The 20,597-nt window shown below is 45.9% G+C and overlaps 1 protein-coding gene across 2 annotated transcripts in view; it reads right to left on the bottom strand.

Moving 5' to 3' along the window:
* Nucleotides 1–20,597, bottom strand: part of ADAMTS9 (ADAM metallopeptidase with thrombospondin type 1 motif 9) — a 161,035-nt gene that overhangs the window by 87,811 nt on the left and 52,627 nt on the right. For both annotated transcript variants that reach the window (XM_036267064.1, XM_036267065.1), the window contains 7 exons: nucleotides 16,290–16,471; nucleotides 16,070–16,206; nucleotides 14,605–14,722; nucleotides 14,255–14,350; nucleotides 6,161–6,327; nucleotides 5,939–6,068; nucleotides 4,882–5,008 (listed from right to left, as the gene is read on the bottom strand). In XM_036267064.1, coding sequence (XP_036122957.1) covers nucleotides 4,882–5,008; nucleotides 5,939–6,068; nucleotides 6,161–6,327; nucleotides 14,255–14,350; nucleotides 14,605–14,722; nucleotides 16,070–16,206; nucleotides 16,290–16,471 — 957 coding nt within the window. The remainder of the gene's footprint in view (nucleotides 1–4,881; nucleotides 5,009–5,938; nucleotides 6,069–6,160; nucleotides 6,328–14,254; nucleotides 14,351–14,604; nucleotides 14,723–16,069; nucleotides 16,207–16,289; nucleotides 16,472–20,597) is intronic.

Genomic DNA, 20,597 nt, shown 5'->3' with positions numbered 1-20,597 from the left:
GTGGTAAAGTTGAGAGGAAGGCACAGAGATTTCTCATATACCCTCTGCCCCCACCCCCGCCAGCCTCCTCTATTACCAACATCCCCCACCAGAGTGGTACATTTGTTACAAAAGATGAACCAACATCAACACGTCATTATCACCCAAAGTCCATTGTTTACATTAGGGTTCACTCTTGGTGTTGCACATTCTATGGGTTTGGGCAAATGTGTTCATCAGTATAATGTAATATAGGGTATTTGCACTACCTGACAACCCTCTGTGCTCCACCTCTTATCCATTCCTTGCTGCCCCACAGTTACACTTTTCAAACTTAGATTTGAATCTACAAATCTTTGTCATGTACAATACATTTGCATCTGTAGCACCTTATAATGGGCCCTCCTTGGCACACAGTAGGTGCTCAGAATAGGATAATAAACGGGTGGTTCTTTTAATGCCCAGGAATATGGTCAGTGCTTGAAGAAAAACATTCTTAAACTGAATAGAATTGTCTAAATAAATGAACTTGAAATATATTGTGTTGATTAAATTTAACAATCAAAAAAGATTACTTTAGCATCTTGGATTCACTCTTGATTGTTAATTCTGTGTTGTTTGGAAACACAGTGGTCTGGCGACACGGATGCGCTGAGAATTCTTCCACCCACACCTGTCTAGGGCGAGGACTCAGAACACAGGAGTACTGGACATACACTTGTCTTGGAATTCTTCACAGATGCTCAAAAGTAGGTCAGAGTTGACCTAATTTTATGTTTGGCATGGAAAGTGGGCTACTGAGATTTTCCGTTCAAGTGATAGAGTATATTGGAGATTTTGCTCTCACTGGAACGTGTTAAATGAGGGACAGCGAAACAATGCTTTATCTCATCCTGTCCAGGTTTCATCTGGGCGAACCCCCACTTCCCTGAGGAAGTGAGGCAAAAGCGTGGCCCGATTTAGCAGAGGCACCTGGGACTTCCATCTGCCCTTTGATTCCTGGCTGCCTTCTCTTTGCCTGCATCACCATTTCCTTGTGGAAAGGTTATTTTCCATCCTGGATGAGGGAGGCAAGGGTCCTGCCCCTACAAGGAAACACCCCAACAGCTCACACTGGGAAAGCAAAGTCTCCCTGATAGTCACACAATCCCCGGAATCCAAGCAGAGAACCTGGAAGAGTGTGAAAGGTCACAGTCTGCCCTGGGAAAGTTCTTCTCAAAATGCTGTCGTTTGCTTCCTAGTCTCTCCCTCGAAGGTGGTCTCAACCACAGTGTTCTGGATTCATTCAGTTCATTTCAGGTAACAATTATATTTTGTTACCATATTTCAGAAAAGCAAAATGGAGACAGAAGAAATGTGATGTGTGTGTGTGGGTGGGGGGGGCATTATTCTGGGAGCTACTGATTTTGCAAAACTTCTCAGGATCTTTAAAATGTTAATCAGTGTTATGAATGTATACATAGGGGAGGAGATAGTAAGGCCTCTCAAACATATCTGTCTGCCATGGATCATCTTGTGGAATTAGGGTTCCATAAACATACTTTGGGAAAAACTAGTGTAGAGTTTGACCAATCAGTAATAATCCCCCCTCCTCAATCTTTTAGTTCTGGACACAGCCACTTAGCAATAATTAGTATAAATCACAATTACAGTAACTGTCAGGTTGACAGAAGAAAGACAAAATACCTTCTTTGGGTTCGGTTTGTATCTTTGTGTATTTTCAGTGAACAACTTCTACCAAAAGACATGGCTACAATTCCTTCACCTTCTCTTCTTTCATCAGCCGGAGGTGCCGCTACCATCCAAGCTGTTCCCTGAGCTGCTGTCCTCCTCTGCTCTTAGTAGACTCTAAGTGCTTCTTTTTTAAGCTAAGTATAAAAACAGATGACTTTCTCTGAATGGGAAATCTAGCACAGCGCCTTCGACACACCTACTATACGATGAAATGAAAAGATTTCCAGCCCTGGTGCTCCCTAGTACTGTGAAGTGATTTCTAGTGAAGGTTAGAGGCTGAGTGATGAAGTCAGAACAAGCTCTAATACTGTTTAGCTCTTGGTTTAGCTACTAACCTCACAAGCTTCAGCTTCCTCATCTGTGACATGGGGGGGAAGCAGGACACATTCCACAGGGTTATGAGGAAGATCAGGAGGCAAGGTATGGGTAGCACTTAACGCACATGACACCCACTCAAGAAAAGAAGCCATAATTATTACTGCTACTCCTGGTGGGTTATTCTCCAGCCAAGTTCAAGTATCAGGTAGCCCACAGAAACCAATAATACAGATTGGGGAGAGATCCAGTTGAGACCTTCCATACAATTCTACATAAATGTCTCAGGGATTTGAGGCTACTTTCAATGTATTTGCTTTAATTTTTATTTTGCATCTGAGAGCTTCCAGTGCGGGGAAACTCCGGAGAACACAGGACTAGCCAGCATCATTACCAACTACACTGTGGCTTACTGGAATTTGTTTGAAGTGAAAATTTTTGGTTTCTTGAAGTAGCAGTTCAAACATTAGCTCCACCCTCAAATCGTTGCTCCTTGGGTAAACTGAAGCAGGGTTCTTAAAGAATCTTTTCTTTTTTTTTATGGTCATGTTTTAGTACTGGAAATGCTTTGTACACACTTGTCTCCCCCACAATCATAACAGCGTGCTTAGAGCAGGAGTCCGCACTGCTGCATTTATCCCTCGAGGCGCCCCATCACCATTCTGCTGGTCTCGCTCCGCCAGGGCAGAGACGCCAGTGAGGGTCCAAGGAAGACAGAGAACCGGTGGGGTAGGAATCTATTAGGAGTTATTTCTTTTCACAAAGGAAGAAAAGCTACACAAAATGAGATCAGTGGGTACCACTCACTATGCCTGAATTAAAAATGAAAACAGCTTTCTCCCAAGTTTTGACGCATACAGGCTCCAGGGCAGCCGGAGCCCATATTTAAATCCTGCCCTTCACCAGGGGCTCGTGTGACCTGGCAATGTGCTTAACTTCTCTCGGCCTCTGCTTTCCTTAGTTGTTAATCTAGAATAATAATAATAATAATAATAGCAGCAATACTTATGTCATTGTGTTGTTTAGTAGGTTATTAAGATAAGTAGGACCTTAATATATTAACTAGGATAAGACTTTATATATATAAGATAATATAAGAATTATCCTATTAACACAAGACTATTAATAGGATAATATGTAACTTAAAAATAGTTCTTAGTAAATGGCTGACTCTATTACTTGCAGAGTAGTTACCACCCTGAATAATACAATTACTATTAATTAATTATTAGTGTTATAATATTATTAGCTATAATTGACATAAGGTTAATTATAAAATGTCACCTTTCCCAATTTACTGAGGTTGTGCTTCAAGGAGTCTATCTGCCAATTCAGTGTTCCCCCTCTAAACTTTAGTGATTAATTCAGTTCAGCATTAACTAGCTAATTAGTTTTTCTGAAAAGACCTTTAACTCTAATTTAAACTCAGTTGGTTGAAGTGATGGGTCTGTGTGGACATTACCTGTAACAAGAGTCAATACTGTCTAGTGTAAAAGTCTGCCTTTTAATGCCTTGGGTTTTTCTTTCTACAATGACCTCTATCACTACTTTTTGACAAACCCTTCGGCAGGCAGGTCAGTGACATCAGGTCGAGAGGACGTGTGGTGGGAGGAAAGAGGCAGGGCTTCGACATTTCGACATCAGAGACTTCAGATCAGGACAGGCAAAGATGTGGCATTTGTGCTATGTCTCCTCCCGTTCCATGACAGACATGACTAATTGATCACAGCACTGCTCTTCTCTCTCATGACCTTATCATTGTCACTTTAGCACTACAGCCTGCCAATCCCACACGCAGGGCTGCCACGGTGAGGTGGAGCCTGCAAAATGCTGACGTTCACTGTGCTTTTTAAGAGAGGTAAAGCGGTAACAAATTCCCATACCATTCTATATTTACAATTTCGTTTCTGTGAAAGGAGAATAAAGCACCAACTCATCTTACCTGCATTTAACTGATATGTAGACTACACAATGCAACCCCCAGGCTGCTTAATATTCAAACATGACACAAACTTGCAGGCAAATGGAAAACTATAGAACTCTCCACCCAACCATCATTTCTTGCCTCAGAGTTCAGACTTTGCTTAAACGCAGACTTGTTTGGATATTTAGACAGCTATACGCAGATTTTCTTCCAACTCCTACAACGCTACCTTACTGCACTGCACCTTCCGTGTGCATGAGAGTCCCACTGGGTTGTGTACACGCTGGGTGATTGCAGAATAGTCCAGGTGTTTTGAAGGATCAAGTTTCCCCCTTTTCTGCTGACTTTCAAACTAAACTTTTGCATAAGATGTGACTCAGTCATAGTGATACCTACACAGTGACTTGTGAGGGTCAAATGAAAACTGTTTTTGGCAAGTGCCATACTTCACTAACTATTTTTTTTTAATCCTCACCTGAGTCCATTTTTTTCTGCATTTATCTTCAGATAGAGAGGGAGAGAGAAAGGGAGGAAGAGAGAGAGAAACATTGATATGAGAGAGACACATTGACTGGTCATGTCACCCACATGACCCAATCGGGGGCCGGGGACAAACTGCAACCGAGGTACGTGCCCTTAGTGGGAACCGAACCCTGGACTCTCTGGTCCACAGGCGGATGCTCTAACCATTGAGCAAAACTGGCCAGGGCACTATTTTAAATTTGTAAAAAAGGAATAAGAAATTTGCAGGCATACATGTTGGATAATCAGTTTTAGAGAGATGGGAAATTGGCTAATGCTTCATTTCACAGAAGCACAAGGACAGGGACGAAAGACCCGTGTCCCCTGCTCCTGCTCCGCACAGGCCATACCTCCTACCAGATCCGTGCAGCTCAGCAGTGAAGACCTTGAAGAAACACTGGCCTTACCTCAGGTCACAGTCTGTGCCGCAGGGCTCAGTGATGGGTCCTGGCTGGGGCAGCCGATCGCACTTTTGATCAGAAACTATAACCTGATCAGATTCCCTGGTGCAAACAGGTTTCCGTTTCCGCTCCCCTAGGCAGGGGGAAAGATTAGTCAGAGAGAGTACCAACCTATTGCATAAACTGTTCAGACCAGGGACTGGCAAACATTTCCCGTAAAGGATTAGCCAGTAAATATGTTTGGTTTTGTGGGCCCGTGATCTTTGTTGAAACTGAACTCTGCCATTATAGGGCAAAAGCACCGCTCATAGACAGTATGTGAAAAACTGGTTGTGTCTGTGTTCCAATAAAACTTTATTTATAAAAGCAGGTGGGGGCTGGGATTGGCCCACTGGCTGTGGTTTGCCAACCTCTAATTCAGACAAAATGAAACAAATAAATACCTTATCATAGGACCACTAAACCCACGACTCTGGAAAGTCAAAGTGACAGAGCCTATTCGTTGGCTTCACAGTGTGTGTGGACTTTAGGTGAAAATTTAAAAACACCCCACTTCTTTTTTTTAACTCAAAAACACCTCAAAATGAAATAAGTCAGACAAAGAAAGAAGAACTGTATGATTTCAGTTATAAGTGGAATCTAAAAAGAAAACCAAACCCATAGAAATAGATGAGATTAGTGTTTGCCAGAGGTGTAGGTGGGGTGGACAAAATGGGTTGAAAGTGGTCAAAGCTACAAACTTCCAGTTATAAGATCAGTAAGTCCTGGGAATGTAATGTACAGCATGGTGACTACAGTTAACAACACTGTGTTGTATATTTGAAAGCTGCTCAGAGAGTAGGTCTTAAAAGTTCTCATTGTAAAAATAAAATTGTAACTATGTGTGATGATGGATGACAATGAAACTGTGGTGGTAATGATTTTGCAATAGATCAAATCATTACATCCTACACCTTAAACTTATACAATGTTTTAGTATCAATTATATGTCAAAAAAACTGCAAAAACAAACCAACCAAAAGAATGCCTCAAATCCCCCAAACTGAACGGGAAAAGCTGCTACCTTGGCAGGGTTTGCTACAGGCTTGCCAGGGCCCATGGCTGCTCCAGTGGAACTGCTGGGGCTTGTCTTCAATGGGGACGTTGAAGGAATAACGCACGTCGGGGCTGTACAGCTGCCCCACCGACAACACCTGGGATGTGCAGACAAAAGGGAGACGGTGTTTGCAGGTCTGGTGACCCCGAGGGGAAGGAAAGGCTTGTGGGTTCACGGCCAAGATTTTACCTGCAGCAAAAGGTCTTGTTCTATGCGATCTGTGCAATTCAGTCTCTCCACGACATTGTCGGACCCGCTGTACTCTACCAGAGTATTCCCAAGGCGGATTTCCTTTTTGGACATGGTGACAACGAAGTCTCCATTGAGCAAGAATTCACCTTCACTGTTCGATAACGCTGTAGACGAGAAAACGGAACTCACTGATGTGCTTGCTGCCAATGGCTCGCAGTTTGAAATGTGCAGTAACGCCTTGACCAGCAGGGACCGTGCAAACAACATGGACTTGCAGGCAAGCAGGCAGGGCCTCAAACCCCAGCTTTGCCCCTGCCGGCTCTGCGGCCTTGGGAAATCGCCTTCTCTCCCTCCAGCTCATTTCTTTATCTCTAAAACAGAGAGAAAAACTCCTACCCTTCAAAGTGCCTCTCAAAATTAGGAGAAATATAAGCATCCTTGTAAGCCTAAAGCTTGTTATACAAGCCCCACAATTACAGGATTTGAGATGGAAACAAAGTGTTGCGATCTGAAAGTACGTACAATGAATCAAACATTTACAAAACTGATCTCCACCCAGATAATACCTCTCCACTTTACATTAGATTTAGTTGGACTTATTAAATCTTTGTTAGTCTTCTTGTTTGACAGATGTGGAAATCTGAAAATCCATGGCCAATAGATGCTCAAATGTCGTTTTTTCAGTGAGACCCACAGCAATGGCCAGCCTCCAGTGTGGGCCCAGTGACTCGCCGCCTGGAGCGCACCTCGTGTATCACCTCCAACCCCCCATGTAATAGCACTGACTGTGTAATCACGTGGACACTGCAGGAATGACAGGTCAGCGGCATGTGGCTCCCCCTCGCTCTTCCCCGAATCTCTGGTTTTAGGGGGAAGGCCGGCTGCCACGTTGGCAGGAAACCCAAGCAGCCGCCTTGCAGACAGCAGTGAAGAACGGACGCGGGCACGTGGGAAGAGGATCCAGCCCCCGGCACATTTTCAGATGCCGAGGCACCTCAAGCCAGAGACTCCCAGCCATGCCGCTCCCAAACGCCTGATGCGCAAACTGGCAGACAGTATGCATCCGTTCCTCTAAGCACCGTGGTCTGAGACCCTTTGTTAGCCAGTCAAAGCCGTTCAGCAGACCTACCCAGACCATTATCCCTGAAACCTCAGCAGAGACCCCACGCTTCCTACACGCCTTCCCACCTCCGTTTCTCGCCACGGCACTGTTGGTGCACCCTCCACCCCCAAACCGCGTGCAGAGGACAAGGAGCTGGGCTGTCTCGCTCACTGCTACGAATTCCAGGTTCTGAAAGAGCTTGGTCACTTTGCAATGAACACTGTCTTTGGCAGAGTGAAGGAATGTGCTGCAGACCTTGCAGAAGATGACACAGTCAGTGACGCTGAAAACATCACGATGGAGGCGGCCTGAGCAAGGGCCCGGACCTGGCCGAGCAGAGCGACAGGCAGCCCCGTGAGAAATGCACGCAAAGGGAAGGACACGGACAGGGAGGAGGAGATGCCGGCTGCTTCAGAGGAATCATTTACTTATTCAAGTGTCACGAGAGACTATTGAGAGAGTGAATAAAGCCCCAGCAAGTGTTTAAAAATGACTTCCTTTCAGAATTTACCATTAAATTCCAACGTTAACTGAAGAGTCTACTACGCTGCTATCATAAGACATGACTGGGAAACTTCGGCAAAATTATTTACTAATCGCTTTATTCCCCGTTCTTCAAAAATGGGCGTGATAGAAATTAAAATGTAATTTTGTTGAACATAAACATAAGAAAAAATAAACTTATTCTCATACTTTTTGACTAATCTCTTAAGATTAAATCCCAATCATAGCTTTCCCCCCAGTATGTATTATTAGAATTTTGGTTTTAAGTACCAGCCGTTCTGTCCCCAGTACCCCCGCTCCTTGAATAATGAATCCTCCTGAGCTCTGGGCTGGACAAGAAACAGGCACTCAACAGATCGGAGGTATTAAACATTTGGGCTCTGATTAGCAAACCGTAGCAAGAAGGGAACCTTTGAAATATCCAGGCTCTGTATTTAGGTGAAACAAGGAAACACAAAAATTTAACTCATGTAGCAAATAGGTCCTTCAATGGGTACCAGCTGCCCAAGAAACTACACAGGGCAGGAGTCAGTCGGCTCCATGTCTCGGCATCATCTTAATGACAATCTGTCTTGATTGTGAGATGGGAAGTGGCTCAAATGTCCTAAGTGTTCGCCAGACCCTCACCTTCCACCGCGCAGGCAGAAGAGGTTAGAGGACGGGGCGAGCAGGAGATGTGCCCCATGTGGAGAGGAAAGAGGGCTGAGACCCGCTCTGCGTGTTCTTCGAAGCTCAGTAGCAGCAGGCTCTTGCACGGGGACCTCACAGAGCTCCCTCACCCGGACACTCCGGTGCAGAGATGCTGTTCACAGGGGCAGGAGTGACCGCCGGACGCAGCACTCACCACCAGAATCCCCACCCCTGGAAGTCCCGCCTGGGCCCCGGGAAGACAAGATGCCTTCGTGTGAAATGGTGCGGAGGAGTGTGGTGACACATTTTTATCTTTAAAAAAGATTTTTAAAAACCCTCCGAAATCATGGCTGCTTCTTCTTAGCTCAAAATTCTTTGGTAGCCCGTACTATCTACAGAACTTATTTCAAATTCCCTAGGATAACTTTCTGTATCTTCACAAATCTTATCCTGACCTATTTTCCCAGCCTCCCCATTCACTCCCACCAATAAAGCTCAGCTTCCAGGCACGTGAATCTCCAGGTCCAGTCACCACACGCTTTTCTACAGGGAGGCAGCCAAGTGAAGTGGTTAAGGGTGCGGGACTGAGGTCAGAGCAGTGAGCAATACAATTCTTCCCTTCTGTTTGTGTGATCTCGGGGAGGATACTTCATCTCTCTCAGCCCCAGTTTCTTCCTCTGTGCAATGGGTTTCTCACAACGTTGTTAAGAACAGTAAACACAAAAGCACACATAGGCTTCCATTCCTGGCAGATCACATGCCTTGAAAGGCACCGTCTCCTTATCATACCTTTACTGATACCTAGTTTATGGAGGAGAACAGCATGACTTAAATATTAGTAAAATACTTTCCCAAGTGCGGGTTTCTCATCATGGAAGCCTATCTCTGAAGCCTCTTAACCACTCGAGTTTTCGAAGAAGGATATCAACAAACGTTTGATAAATGAGTGAATAAATTCAGGCATTCTTTCTCCTGTGTACAAATAGAACCCAACTATGTTTAGCTACAGACTTTTTAAAAAACTTAAATTGTTTTGCTAGACTGCAGAGTCCCTTTAGTAAAGTGACCACTTAAAAACGTACTTTTCTAAGGCCAAGAAAAATCCCTGGAGGTGCTCAGTCAACGATGTTAAACAAGGAGCGACTGACTCTGTTCATGACGAGGGGAACAGAGCGCTTCCAGCCTAATGACCGCGTCCCTGTGAGCGGGAGCCTCGCCCCTGCTCCTTCAGCGTGAGCCCACCAGCCAGGACGATGCGTGGGTTTCCGAGGGTCACTGACTGGAGATGGAGCTGTTTCCAATGGCATCTGGGGCTTCCTCCTAATGTGGGTCCCTTACGGGGACATGGCAGGACATGCTGCCCACAAAATCACCTAGTTATTTCAAGGGAAGTCACCTGCTAGCCGCCCAGCTGTTTCACTCAAAGGGGGAGATAAGATGTCACAAGGTGAGTCTGTAAATTAAGCTGTAATCCAGTTTGGTTTGTATTCAAAGAGAGGTCATTTATTCAAGGGGAGTCGTGGGGTTGCTGTTCAATGTCTCCCGGCTTCCACTCATGCTCACTCAAAACTTCTCCCTTCACCGCATCCCCTTATCCCAAAGACGGGAGTCACCCGGTGAAAGGACATTGCTGCTTCGCCGTGAACTGATCCATCCCTTCTTCCCATTGCCACAGCCCATCCCGGGCTCAGTGCCCCGGAGACCAACAAGTCACAGAAACAGCTCTTTCTCCAAAAGAAATGCCAACATGGTGGCACCGGGTGCAGCTGGGCTTCAACCAACAGGAGGGAGGGGTCTGTGTGCAAGGGTGACCTTTGACAGGGAGACTTTCTGCTTCAGCTCCTTGTGAAACAAATAGTTTCCTGCAAACAACAGTCTGCTGCCCAACCTCCCACTAACGTGATTAGGGAGCCACTTTCCGGGCCTCGCTCCCCCCACTTCTCCTGGAAATGGCTCCCTTGCCAACACAGGCAGAAAGAGTGGCTGGGCCGGCCTTCGGAAGAACGGGCTGGAGCAAGACCCCCAGGGGGGTCCAAACCTCCCCAGAGCGCTTGCCGCACGAGCAAACCTTACACACGCCGGGTCTGATGACATCGTCTTCCTCCTGCCCCGTTAAGGCCCCGGGCTCTGCGGTCTCGGCTGCCACACCCAGGGACCTGTGACTGGCCGCCTGCGCTGCACACCTTCCATGTGCCACCAGAGAGACGTTCTCTTGCTAACAGGTGACTGACCATAATATTCCATTCAAGAGCCGCGACCGCTTCAGACGGCCTGCCGCAGACGACAAGTCTTTAGAACTTTGCTTTCATTCTTTACAAGAAGATCAAGAAACCTCCAGGGAGGAGTCAGAGGTTCTCAGGAGGTCTTCCTCCATTCAGGTGCCTGACCTGCTTGATGAAGTGGAATTGAAGTGCGCTCCTTATTGGAAAGAGATTATTCTTCCAGGAAGGAGAGAATAAGGAGAATCCGTCTTCATTTAAGGGAAGGAAAGGAGGAGGTCAACACAGTTTTCAGCTCTCAGGAAATTAATTTGCAACGGGGTGGTATGCACTGCTGTCGGATGTAATTAGTGCCTCACAAGGCCACAGGCTCGCATGTAGAACCCCGGTGTGCAAAGAGAAATGCGGACCATCCTGCACAGTGGTGGAATGAGGAAGGTGGGTTTGCCGAACAACTGCTTGAAAAGAATTCCCAGAAACTTCATTAATTGTCTTATAAAGTCACTGCCCATTTAGATACTTAGGTTGTGAAAAGCTGATTCAGCCACTGAGTCACTGATTTCAAGTGGGACTTTATGTTCCTTAAACGAAGGGGCGGTCGTGTCTATCTCCATGGTAATGCCAACCCCACGAAGCACACGGGGTGCTCCGTGAAGACAGCACGAGCTGTGGCTGCTCCCCAGTTCAGCAACAGGGACTTCATGTGCAGGCTTTCTGTCAGGAGCTACAGAGACAAAGACACAGCCTCTGACCTTAAAACCTCGTGGTCACGGGGATGAATACGAAACAAGTTGTCTCATGTCAGTTGATGGCCACCTCATCCCCTCAGCTGCTCAGTCCAAACTGGAGCCACCTCTTTCTCTCACACACCGTATTCAATCCATCAGCAAGTCCCCAGGCCTCTGCCTTCCAAAGACATCCAGAGTCTGACCACACTCTGCCGTCCCCACGTGGGGCCAAACCACCAGCACCTCCCGGACTACTGCAGTAACTCCCTCACCATCTTCACGCTTCTGCCTCGTACCCTCCTCCACCTCCTGTTCTCAACACAGTAGCAAAAGGGAAACAGAGACTGAGGGTGGGCTCCTTCGAAAAATAAATATGATTATATCGTGCTAGTCCTTGGCTCAAACCCCCGGCAGCTCCCCTTCTCAGTGTAACCCTTGCACTGGTTACATGCCCTTTATGATCTGGTCCTGACACCCGTTCAGCCTCATCTGGGGCTCTCCTCTGTGCTCCCTCAGCTCCAGCCACGATGGCCTCCCTCTGCTCTTGGAACAATCCAGAAATAATACTCCTTCAAGGACTCTGCACTGGCTGTTCCCTCTGCCTGGAATGCTCTTCCCTCAGGGGTGTTGTTATCTCTTGCTACATTTCCAATATTTCAGCTGCACTGTTCCCCGCCTACCCTGAGTATCCCAATTTCCCTTCTTCTCTCTGTTATCTAACAGCTCGGATCATCTTCTAACAGTGTGCAGCTTGCTCATTGATTAAGTTATTGTCTATCTACTCCAGCAATTTTTCAACCGGTGTGAAATTGCAAAAAAATTCAAAACATGCCATACCTGACTATTTAGTCAGGGGCACTGACCGCTTTTCCCTTAGACTGCCAAATTAAAAAATGGCAACAGCCAACACAACAATAGCTGTCCAGTGTGAATGAATCAAATTATACCTATTTTTTTTGTTAGATTGGCAAAAGATGTATTTTTTGGTGTGCTGCAGAATTTTAGTAATTAGTTTATGTGTGCCTTGAGATGAAAAAGGGTTGAAAATCACTGATCTACTGAAAAGTAAGTTCCAAGAAAAAAGAGATTTTATTTTTAGGTTTTTGTTCTGTTTTGTTATTGTGCCAAGCAACTATTTAACCAATAATAAATAAAATGAATGATGATAAAACTGCAGAAAATGCTATAACGGAGTCATGTCTAAATATTGTACTTGATTAGCCTGCTTGACTAAAGGATCATTGTGTATCTTACGAAGGATTTCTTTTTAAATATATTTTATTCATTGTTTTTAGAGAGAAAGGAAGAGAGGGAGGGATAGAAACATCGATGTGAGAGTGAAACACCAATCAGCTGCCTCCTGCACGCCCCCTACTGGGGATCGAGCCCGCAACCCCGGCATGTGCCCTGACTGGGAATCAAACCGGGACCTCTCAGTCCATGGGACCAGCTCAATCCATTGAGCCACACCAGCTGGGCATGTATCTTATAAAAGATTTCATGCAGACATTCCAAAATATAGATACAGGTTCTAATTTGATTCAACTACCACTCATTTACTAGCTCAATAGGCCCACATGTTTAAAGTAAGCCTCCATAAGGGGGTCAGCGGGGGAAAAGGAGGGGCATCTGTAATAGTTCCAACAATAAAGTTAACAAATAAATAAATAAAGTAAGGAAGCCTCCATGGAGGTTGTATTCAGATGGATAAATAAAATTCCCATCTGGACATTGTAAGAGAGAAAGTGCATTAGCACATTCATTTCTTTTAAACGCTGACTGCCGCCCTGGCTGGTTTGGCTCAGTGGTTGGAGTGTCGGCCTGAGGACCAGAGAGTCCTGGGTTCAGTTCCCGCTGGGGGCACGTACCAAAATAAAATAAAATAAAAAAAAATTTAAAAAAAGCTGACTGCCCAGGAAGGCGGCCCCGCTCTCCTCCAGACCTGAGCCACGCACGTGCTTCTCGTGGCCGGGAGAAGCCTGGTTGTGCCGGGGACCAGCTGAACTGCTTCCATTCATGACCCACTCCCCATGTCCTTTTAATTGAAAATGGCTGGCAAATTTCATGACCACTTATTGCATTTTGCAGAATGATAAATTGAAGTGGGACTCAGCTGAGCAAACTCTGGAAAATGAGCACAAGGCTGTTGGCGTGTTGTGGTTTAAATATAAGGAATAAACAGGGACTGATTATGTGCCTGAGCGTGGTGAGAGAGGGAGAAGAATCTGCAAAGTAACCAGATGGGCCATCCTAGTAAAGGCATGAATGACCAGGCATAATCAAATACTGAATAAGTCCACCGGTGGTGTGCTCTTGGTTAGAGGTGGTAACATAAAAATAAGTCAGGTAATACCTCTAACAAAACATTTGCAAGTCAGTTACCCACAGGACACATTTTTTTGGAAAAAGACTCAAAGAGCAATGATTTTATGCTAAACTTACAAGGCAAGTACTTTCAAAATTTGATTTAGGGCCCAGGCCAGTGTGGCTCATTTGGTTGGAGCATTGTCCTGAACACCAGGAGGAGGCAGGTTCGATTCCTGATCAGGGCACACACCCAGGTTGCAGGTTCAATCCCCAGTAGGGGCAGGCATGGGAGGCAACCAATCAATGTTTCTTTCTCTTTCTCTCTCTTCCTCACTGTCTAAAATCAATTTTAAAATGTTTTTAAAATTTTGATTTAGGGCCTTTCTATTTTCTAAGATCTAGAGTAAATCTCTCGATATTGACTCTTAAATCAATACTATGAGGCTGTACGTATGAGGAAGAAATAAAATAGTGAATTTCAAGATCAACCCCTTTTATGAAAATACATGACTTCTGAAAGCTCTCCGTGTGCAATAGGGAGAAGGAAGTGTTAGCACCCGCCCACTGCTCCGGAAAAGCAGCTCCTGCAGCGCCATCTCACCTAAGTAGTTATCATCCTCAGACTTCCCCGAGAAGCTGTGCTGCCGCACGTCGATGCTGGTGGCACCGGCTGGAATTCGGACCACGAAATTATAACCTGGAAACAATGTAGCAGACATTCAGTATTCAGTATTCCCTAGCGTGGTTCACTTTCTCTAAGCATGGAATAAAATATGAGCAACACAGGAATATACTATAACTCTCACTTATTAGGTGCCTTAGAGCCAGACGGGTGCCTCAACAAGACTGACTTTACACTTGACATTATTCCTTTTTAAATATTACATATGGTGAACAATTCTTAAACTTTGACCACTTTCCTCCTCGTGGTTGTTAGGAACAGACTCTTACCATAATGTGCTATATTAAATGTTCCTGCCACTGTTTTGCACGAAGAATTATCTCCACCGCACACCCCACATTTATCTTTCCGGGCTTTTGAGTTTAAAACATGATCGCATCCAGCTTGCTTTTAAAAAGAAAACATTTGAAATAAATAGTAATTATTATAAAGATTACAAAACAACAAGTAATGTATTTCTTTGCATGCTGTACATTCAAAATGGCAACAAAATGAAGTCTCTTTAAACGTGCAAGGGTTGAGAACTCGAACTCGCTATGGAAAATGTGGTCCTCGGACCAGCGGCCCCGGGCACCCCAGAGGCTGTCAGAAAGGCAGCTTCTCGAGCCCCTCAGATCAACTGACTCAGAGTAGATTTTCTGGCACAAGGACAAGCTCCTTGGGTGCTGCATCTGCAGAGTGAAGTCTGCGAAGCACCAGTCCACAAATGAATTGAGTAAATAAAAAATCGCTTGGGACTGGATAAAAGGAGCAGCGAGGACTGCATCCCATTAAAGAGCTCACATCCCGCCCAAGGGAGCGGCCGCTGTTCACGACCGGCTACTCCTCCACGCGCAAACAGGAGTCCAGTGTTGACACTGCCCAATTTTCCAAGACCAGCTGGAAAATTCATTTCATGTGAAATCACTCATGTTTAAATACGGACAATGAAGGGAGGCCGAAGATGGCTGCAGACCACCGCGTGAGGCCGCTGCAAAGGGCCTTCGGATTTCTCTAGGTCTCTGCAGAGCAGCAGCGTGGGCTGAGCTCTGGGTCACGGCAGCCACCCGGAGACCAGGACGGCGGTCCCGTTCTTGTCCACCTGGTTCCTTTGTACCAACTAGGCTTTGAGCAGAAACCAGCGTTGCTCTAAAGTAAACTGACAGGGGGACCCTGCTGTCAGCGGTGAGCAGAGCCCTTCCCGCCAGACCCTCCGACCGGACCTCCATCTGCCAGGGACCACGGGCAGGGAGCAAGCAGACCCACGCACAGCCTTGCTGGTGGCGATTCTGACCGTGAGGGTACCGAGCCCCTGAGAAATCACTGTGCTGTGGCTCTACCATCACCCAGAAGCGCCGATTTCCCCTCAGGGAGTCCCTAGAGGGTCGAAGCTACCTGCTCAAACCAGGGCTGACAGCCTGAGCCGGCTCCTCCCGGACCCTCCTGGAGCAGGCCCTTCAATCTGGAACCGCGGGAGGGAGGGGCACGGGGTGTAGCCGTAAGCCCGGGTTACAGTCAGGGAGTGCGTGGGAAAGCTGCTGTAATAAATCTTCACAGGGGTGTGCCCCAGGAGGCCGAGAACACCAAGAACAACCCAGGGCAGCGGTTCTCAGCCGCTGGCCTGCCTCAGGGGGCTCCGCCGTGAGAGCCAACCGGAGCCACTGCTCAGGCACTAGCGACTGCTTCTTGTCAAGGAAGCCGGACACAGCCTGGCAGCAAGACAGCACTGTGATGAAAACGGCATCGGGGACTTACCCGGCAAACGCCTTGGACACAGACATCGCTGGTGTCCTGGCCACATGGAGTCCCATCCACCACTTTGTCGCGGAGCTGATAGTAGACTGTGCTCCCGACCACTCTGCAGTACAACTTGCACCTGTCCTTCAAGAGAACTGGAGAGGAGAGACCCAATGATGCAGCGTGACCTCCGTGCCCGGGCACTGGCCCGCCCACCCGGCGCCCCCGCTACACTCACTTCCACTGTACTTAGGCACCCAGCGCACGCTCGGAAGGAGGCCGTTGATGTTAAAATGCTTCCCATCATACTGAGAGCACTGCTCCTCTCGGAAGTCTCGCTTCTGCTTGGAACACGGCTGGATGTTGCAGGACTTGAATTTCATTCGACGCCCTGTACAGTACCTTCCACCGTTTTTTGGCCTGAAAAAAGGTAAACGGCACACACTGTATTATAACGGATTTCTCCCACATCACTCTCTCACCTGTGGCTTACTGCTTTCTAGGGAAGTAAAGTTGGAGTGGCCAGTGACGGAGAACAGGGCAAGGGTTCTAAAATCTGGGTTTGCATTCTGCCTTCAACACCATTAAGTGTCTAACCTGGGCAAGTCACTTATCCTCAAGCCTCAGTCCTTCCCATCTGTAAAATGGGAAGGTGCCATTTGGTAAGGCTGTTTTGAGGATCAAGCATGAGAGTGTATAAATTAAAGTATGAAATATGAAGCCTGGAATCTCTCAGGCCATTTTCTCTCTTCTTTTTCCCAAATAGTCACAGTCCTTTGATTTCAAAATTGTACAAGGTGAAAGGTAGAGATGAGTAGTTAAAATGCTCTCTGCCTAACTTTCCTACCGAGAATCTCCTGGGAAACCATCCTAAACCTTTGCATTCCACTTCCATTCTTTCTCCCCCTCCTCTCGCTCCACCAATAACCAGTGTATTTGTTTGTTTTACAAGTAAGACGGAATAAAGGGAATGAATGTGCCTGTATTTCCACTAACTTCACAGGAGAAGCAGGAGAGAGCATACTGGCTTCATTATCTTGTGTGACAAGAGTATGGAGTATGTCTTACAAAGCATCACAGTGCAAATTTAATCTCTGCATGCAACCCGTACGTGTATTTTCCAGATGTGACCCCGAGAGTAAATTATACAACACATCTCCCAGCAGTCAACAGCTTGCCAAACTCATCATGGAAACGGGAAGACCACAGGACCACAGGAAGTCTGGCTCACGCACCAGGCGGGCGCAGCTTGGCCTCGCTGCCACCCCAGGACCCTCTCAAACGTTTCCACCCTTCTCCTTGGGAAAACCCTTCAGAGTGATTTGGACCATAAGAAGAGTTTTGCGTTGTGTTTTGTTTTGTTAAACTCGGCCCTGGGGAGTGGGAAACGCATCCAAGCCCACACAATACCAAACGAGAGGCAACCCAGAGGAGCAGGTGAGAGTAGGACCTGGCCCTGTCCTCACTGTGTGACCTTAGACAAAGTTCTCAGTCTCCCTGCACTTCCGTCTTCTGCTGTACATAAGTGCACACAGCAGACGCCTGAAATGTTAACTACTATGATGTGACATGTGAACACTCCCATTCTAATCTGATCCAATTCAACAGTTTGCTTGTTTTAAGTACCAAATCGGAGCTACAACATGGTTTGCCTTGTAAGGTAGGACTCAGTGCTCTTGCAGAGTGTCCAGTCTCAGGAAAGGCCACCTGGCCGCGACACTGTCATAGATGTGATCCTGCCATCAAAGATTTGTGGGGTAAGGTAAGAGCACAGGCTTCACGATTACAAGCTGGGCACTCTGGGCAAGCTCCCGGCCTCTGAGCTCTGTCCTGCACACGTAGAGCTTGTCATGAACCTGGGTCTGGTAAGTACTGATGAGGAAGGCTGCGTCTGGGGATGCGAAATGGCACACCCTGGCAGCACCTGGCTGGCTGTCTTCCCATTAAACACAGTGAAGCCATAAGCTTTATATCTGCATTGTGCACTTGACTCGCCAAAACTCACTCATGTTTTGCCCAATAGAAAGGCAGAGGTACTTTTATACTACACAAGAGGACAATCAGAGAAGTTAAGCACTTTGCCCAAGGTCACACCGTTAATAACAGAGCAGAGACAGGACTAGAAGTCAAGTTTCCCAGGTTCTTTATGCTCTTTCTGTTACATTGTCCAGGAGCTATGGTCCAGACCCTTTTGTTTTTCTCTTCTGATGCCATTTAGAGATAGAGCCTTGATTTCCTGGATACGAAGCTCTTCTCTCTGTACACGGGCACCCCAGCCTCATACCTAAAACATCAGGTTACACATGAATAACAGATCAGGCCCACAGAGCTGCTCAGGTGAAGCTTGTCTTGAATGTGCCACATGGACGACTGCCTTCAACTTTTCCTCAAATCGAAATGATATTTGTGAATCTTTTTAAATGTCTCAGTTAACTATGGTGGGTTGAGCATTTATTTGTTTCCTGACAGTAATTCATATTTCATTCTCTCTTTGAAAATAAAAAACGTTTTAAAGTTGATTCTTTTTTTCTTCTGGTTCTCTTACCTAATGAGTCTTAGCTGATTCTTGCAACTGACCCACTGCAACAGTTCTCTGGGTGCAAACGGTTAGTTTTGTAGGTGGCTTCCCTGCAGATGGTGGCACTGTCACCTTAGCTTGCTTTGACCACTACCAAATGGCAAATAGCATCTAGTGATTCCTTTTTATAAATGACATTTTTAATAAACAATACATAGAAAATACTCCATGTAAGATGGGTCCTAGCCCTGGTCAGTTTGGCTCAGTGGCTAGAGCATCAGCCTGCGGACCAGAGAGTGCCAGGTTCGGTTCCTGCTAAGGGCATGTATCTCGGTTGCAGTTCGTCCTCGGCCCCGGTAGGAGTCGTGTGGGTGGCAACCAGGTGATGTGTCTCTCATGTCGATGTTTCTCTCTCTTCCTCCTTCTCTCCCTCCCATTCTATCTGGAGATAAATGAAAAATGTCCTCGGGTGAGGATGGACTCTAACAGCGGGTTTGAATCTCAGCCCTGCCTCTTAATAATAGTGCAACCGTAGGCAGGCTGCTACCTCTCTCTTAGCCTGATCCCCTATCTGTAAAAGGGAGATGATGGCAGTCTGCTTCACAGCGCTGAGTGAGGGTTGACTGGGTTAATACATTCAAAGCTTGCACAAGGCCTGCCGCGCAGTAAACACAGTAAATGTTTAGCTATTACAAGGGTCCGCAAACTACAGCATGTGGGCCAGAATCTGACCTACTGCCTGTTTTCACATCGCCAGTGAGAAAATAATGGAGTTTTTTACATTTTAAAATAATTAAAATTTTAAAAAATTTTGAGATACATAAAAAATAATGTGAAAATAAAATTTCTGTGTTCATAAGTAAAGTTTTATTGGAACACAGCCACTCTTTACATACTGTCCGTGTATGTTTCCTACTATATCAGCAAGGTTGGGACAGAGATCCTGTGATCCTCAGAGTCTAAAATACTTATAATGTTAAGTATTCTGGCAAGGTCACACGCCAGGTAAGTCGGATGCGCTGGCCGAGACCAGCCCAAGCCTCCCTGACCTTTCACTCATGATCCGGCCTGTCTGCTATGCTGTTTCTCTCGAAATAGGCCTCTTTTCATATCAAAACTCATTCTTTGATTTTATTTGCTCTTTATATAAAGGCAGATTATATTTGAGTAATAAATGTACATTTGCCTTTTTGAAATATATGGCTTATGTTCTATCCTAGCCAACGCGATCTCCGCCTGATTTGCAAGTGCTGTGCAATGGGCTTTAGCCAACTTAACTTACCTTTCAGCATGGAAAAATTTCATTTTATACTTTAGTAATTGAGCTGGGTAGGCGTATTTTTTCCATGTAGGAAAATACTGAAAATTATAGGAAATGCAACTTGAGAAAATATTAACCACATTTTCCAACTATTAAGCTCCTTTAAAAATATTGCATGTCAAATAGGGATGAAAAGGACTTAAGGAAATTGCTAGATTAATTACTATGAAAGTAACTGAGTAACTGTATTCAGCGCAGCCAAGCTGAATCTTTCTTTCAAGCACATATTACACACACAACCATGCCTATTCAGCCATACATTCAAAGAACATTTGCGAGGCTGCATGGCCGAAGATGAAGGAATTTGCAAAGATCATCGCAGGTGCATTCCACCATCTAGGAGTCCTAACCTTTAGTCTGCAAATGGGTTTAAAGAGAAAGCTTAACTTCTATGTTTACTTACAAAAAGTGAAGGCAGGCAGTTTAGGGCTAGCACAAGGAAGAAATTTCAAATGATACAACAAGCAGTCCCAGAAGGCAGTGTATTTCCTAAGTTCTGAGGGTTTTAAGAAGGAGTCAAATGGCCAACTGCAGAGGATGCTGAAAAGCTATTAGACGGAATTAGATGGGATGAGCCAGGAAGCTGTACTAGTCATCACTGATGGCCCTGCCAAATGGGGCAGTCTATGGAACTGGATATTGATTCATTAGTTAATGGCTCTCCCACAGTAGCTAATTCTGGACATTTCGAAGTAAGTTCATCCAAC

Source organism: Molossus molossus, unplaced genomic scaffold, assembly GCF_014108415.1.
Source record: "Molossus molossus isolate mMolMol1 unplaced genomic scaffold, mMolMol1.p scaffold_m16_p_18, whole genome shotgun sequence".
NCBI lineage: Eukaryota > Metazoa > Chordata > Mammalia > Chiroptera > Molossidae > Molossus > Molossus molossus.
The sequence above is the reverse complement of the archived record's forward strand: the minus strand, read 5'-3'. Positions and strand labels throughout refer to the sequence as shown.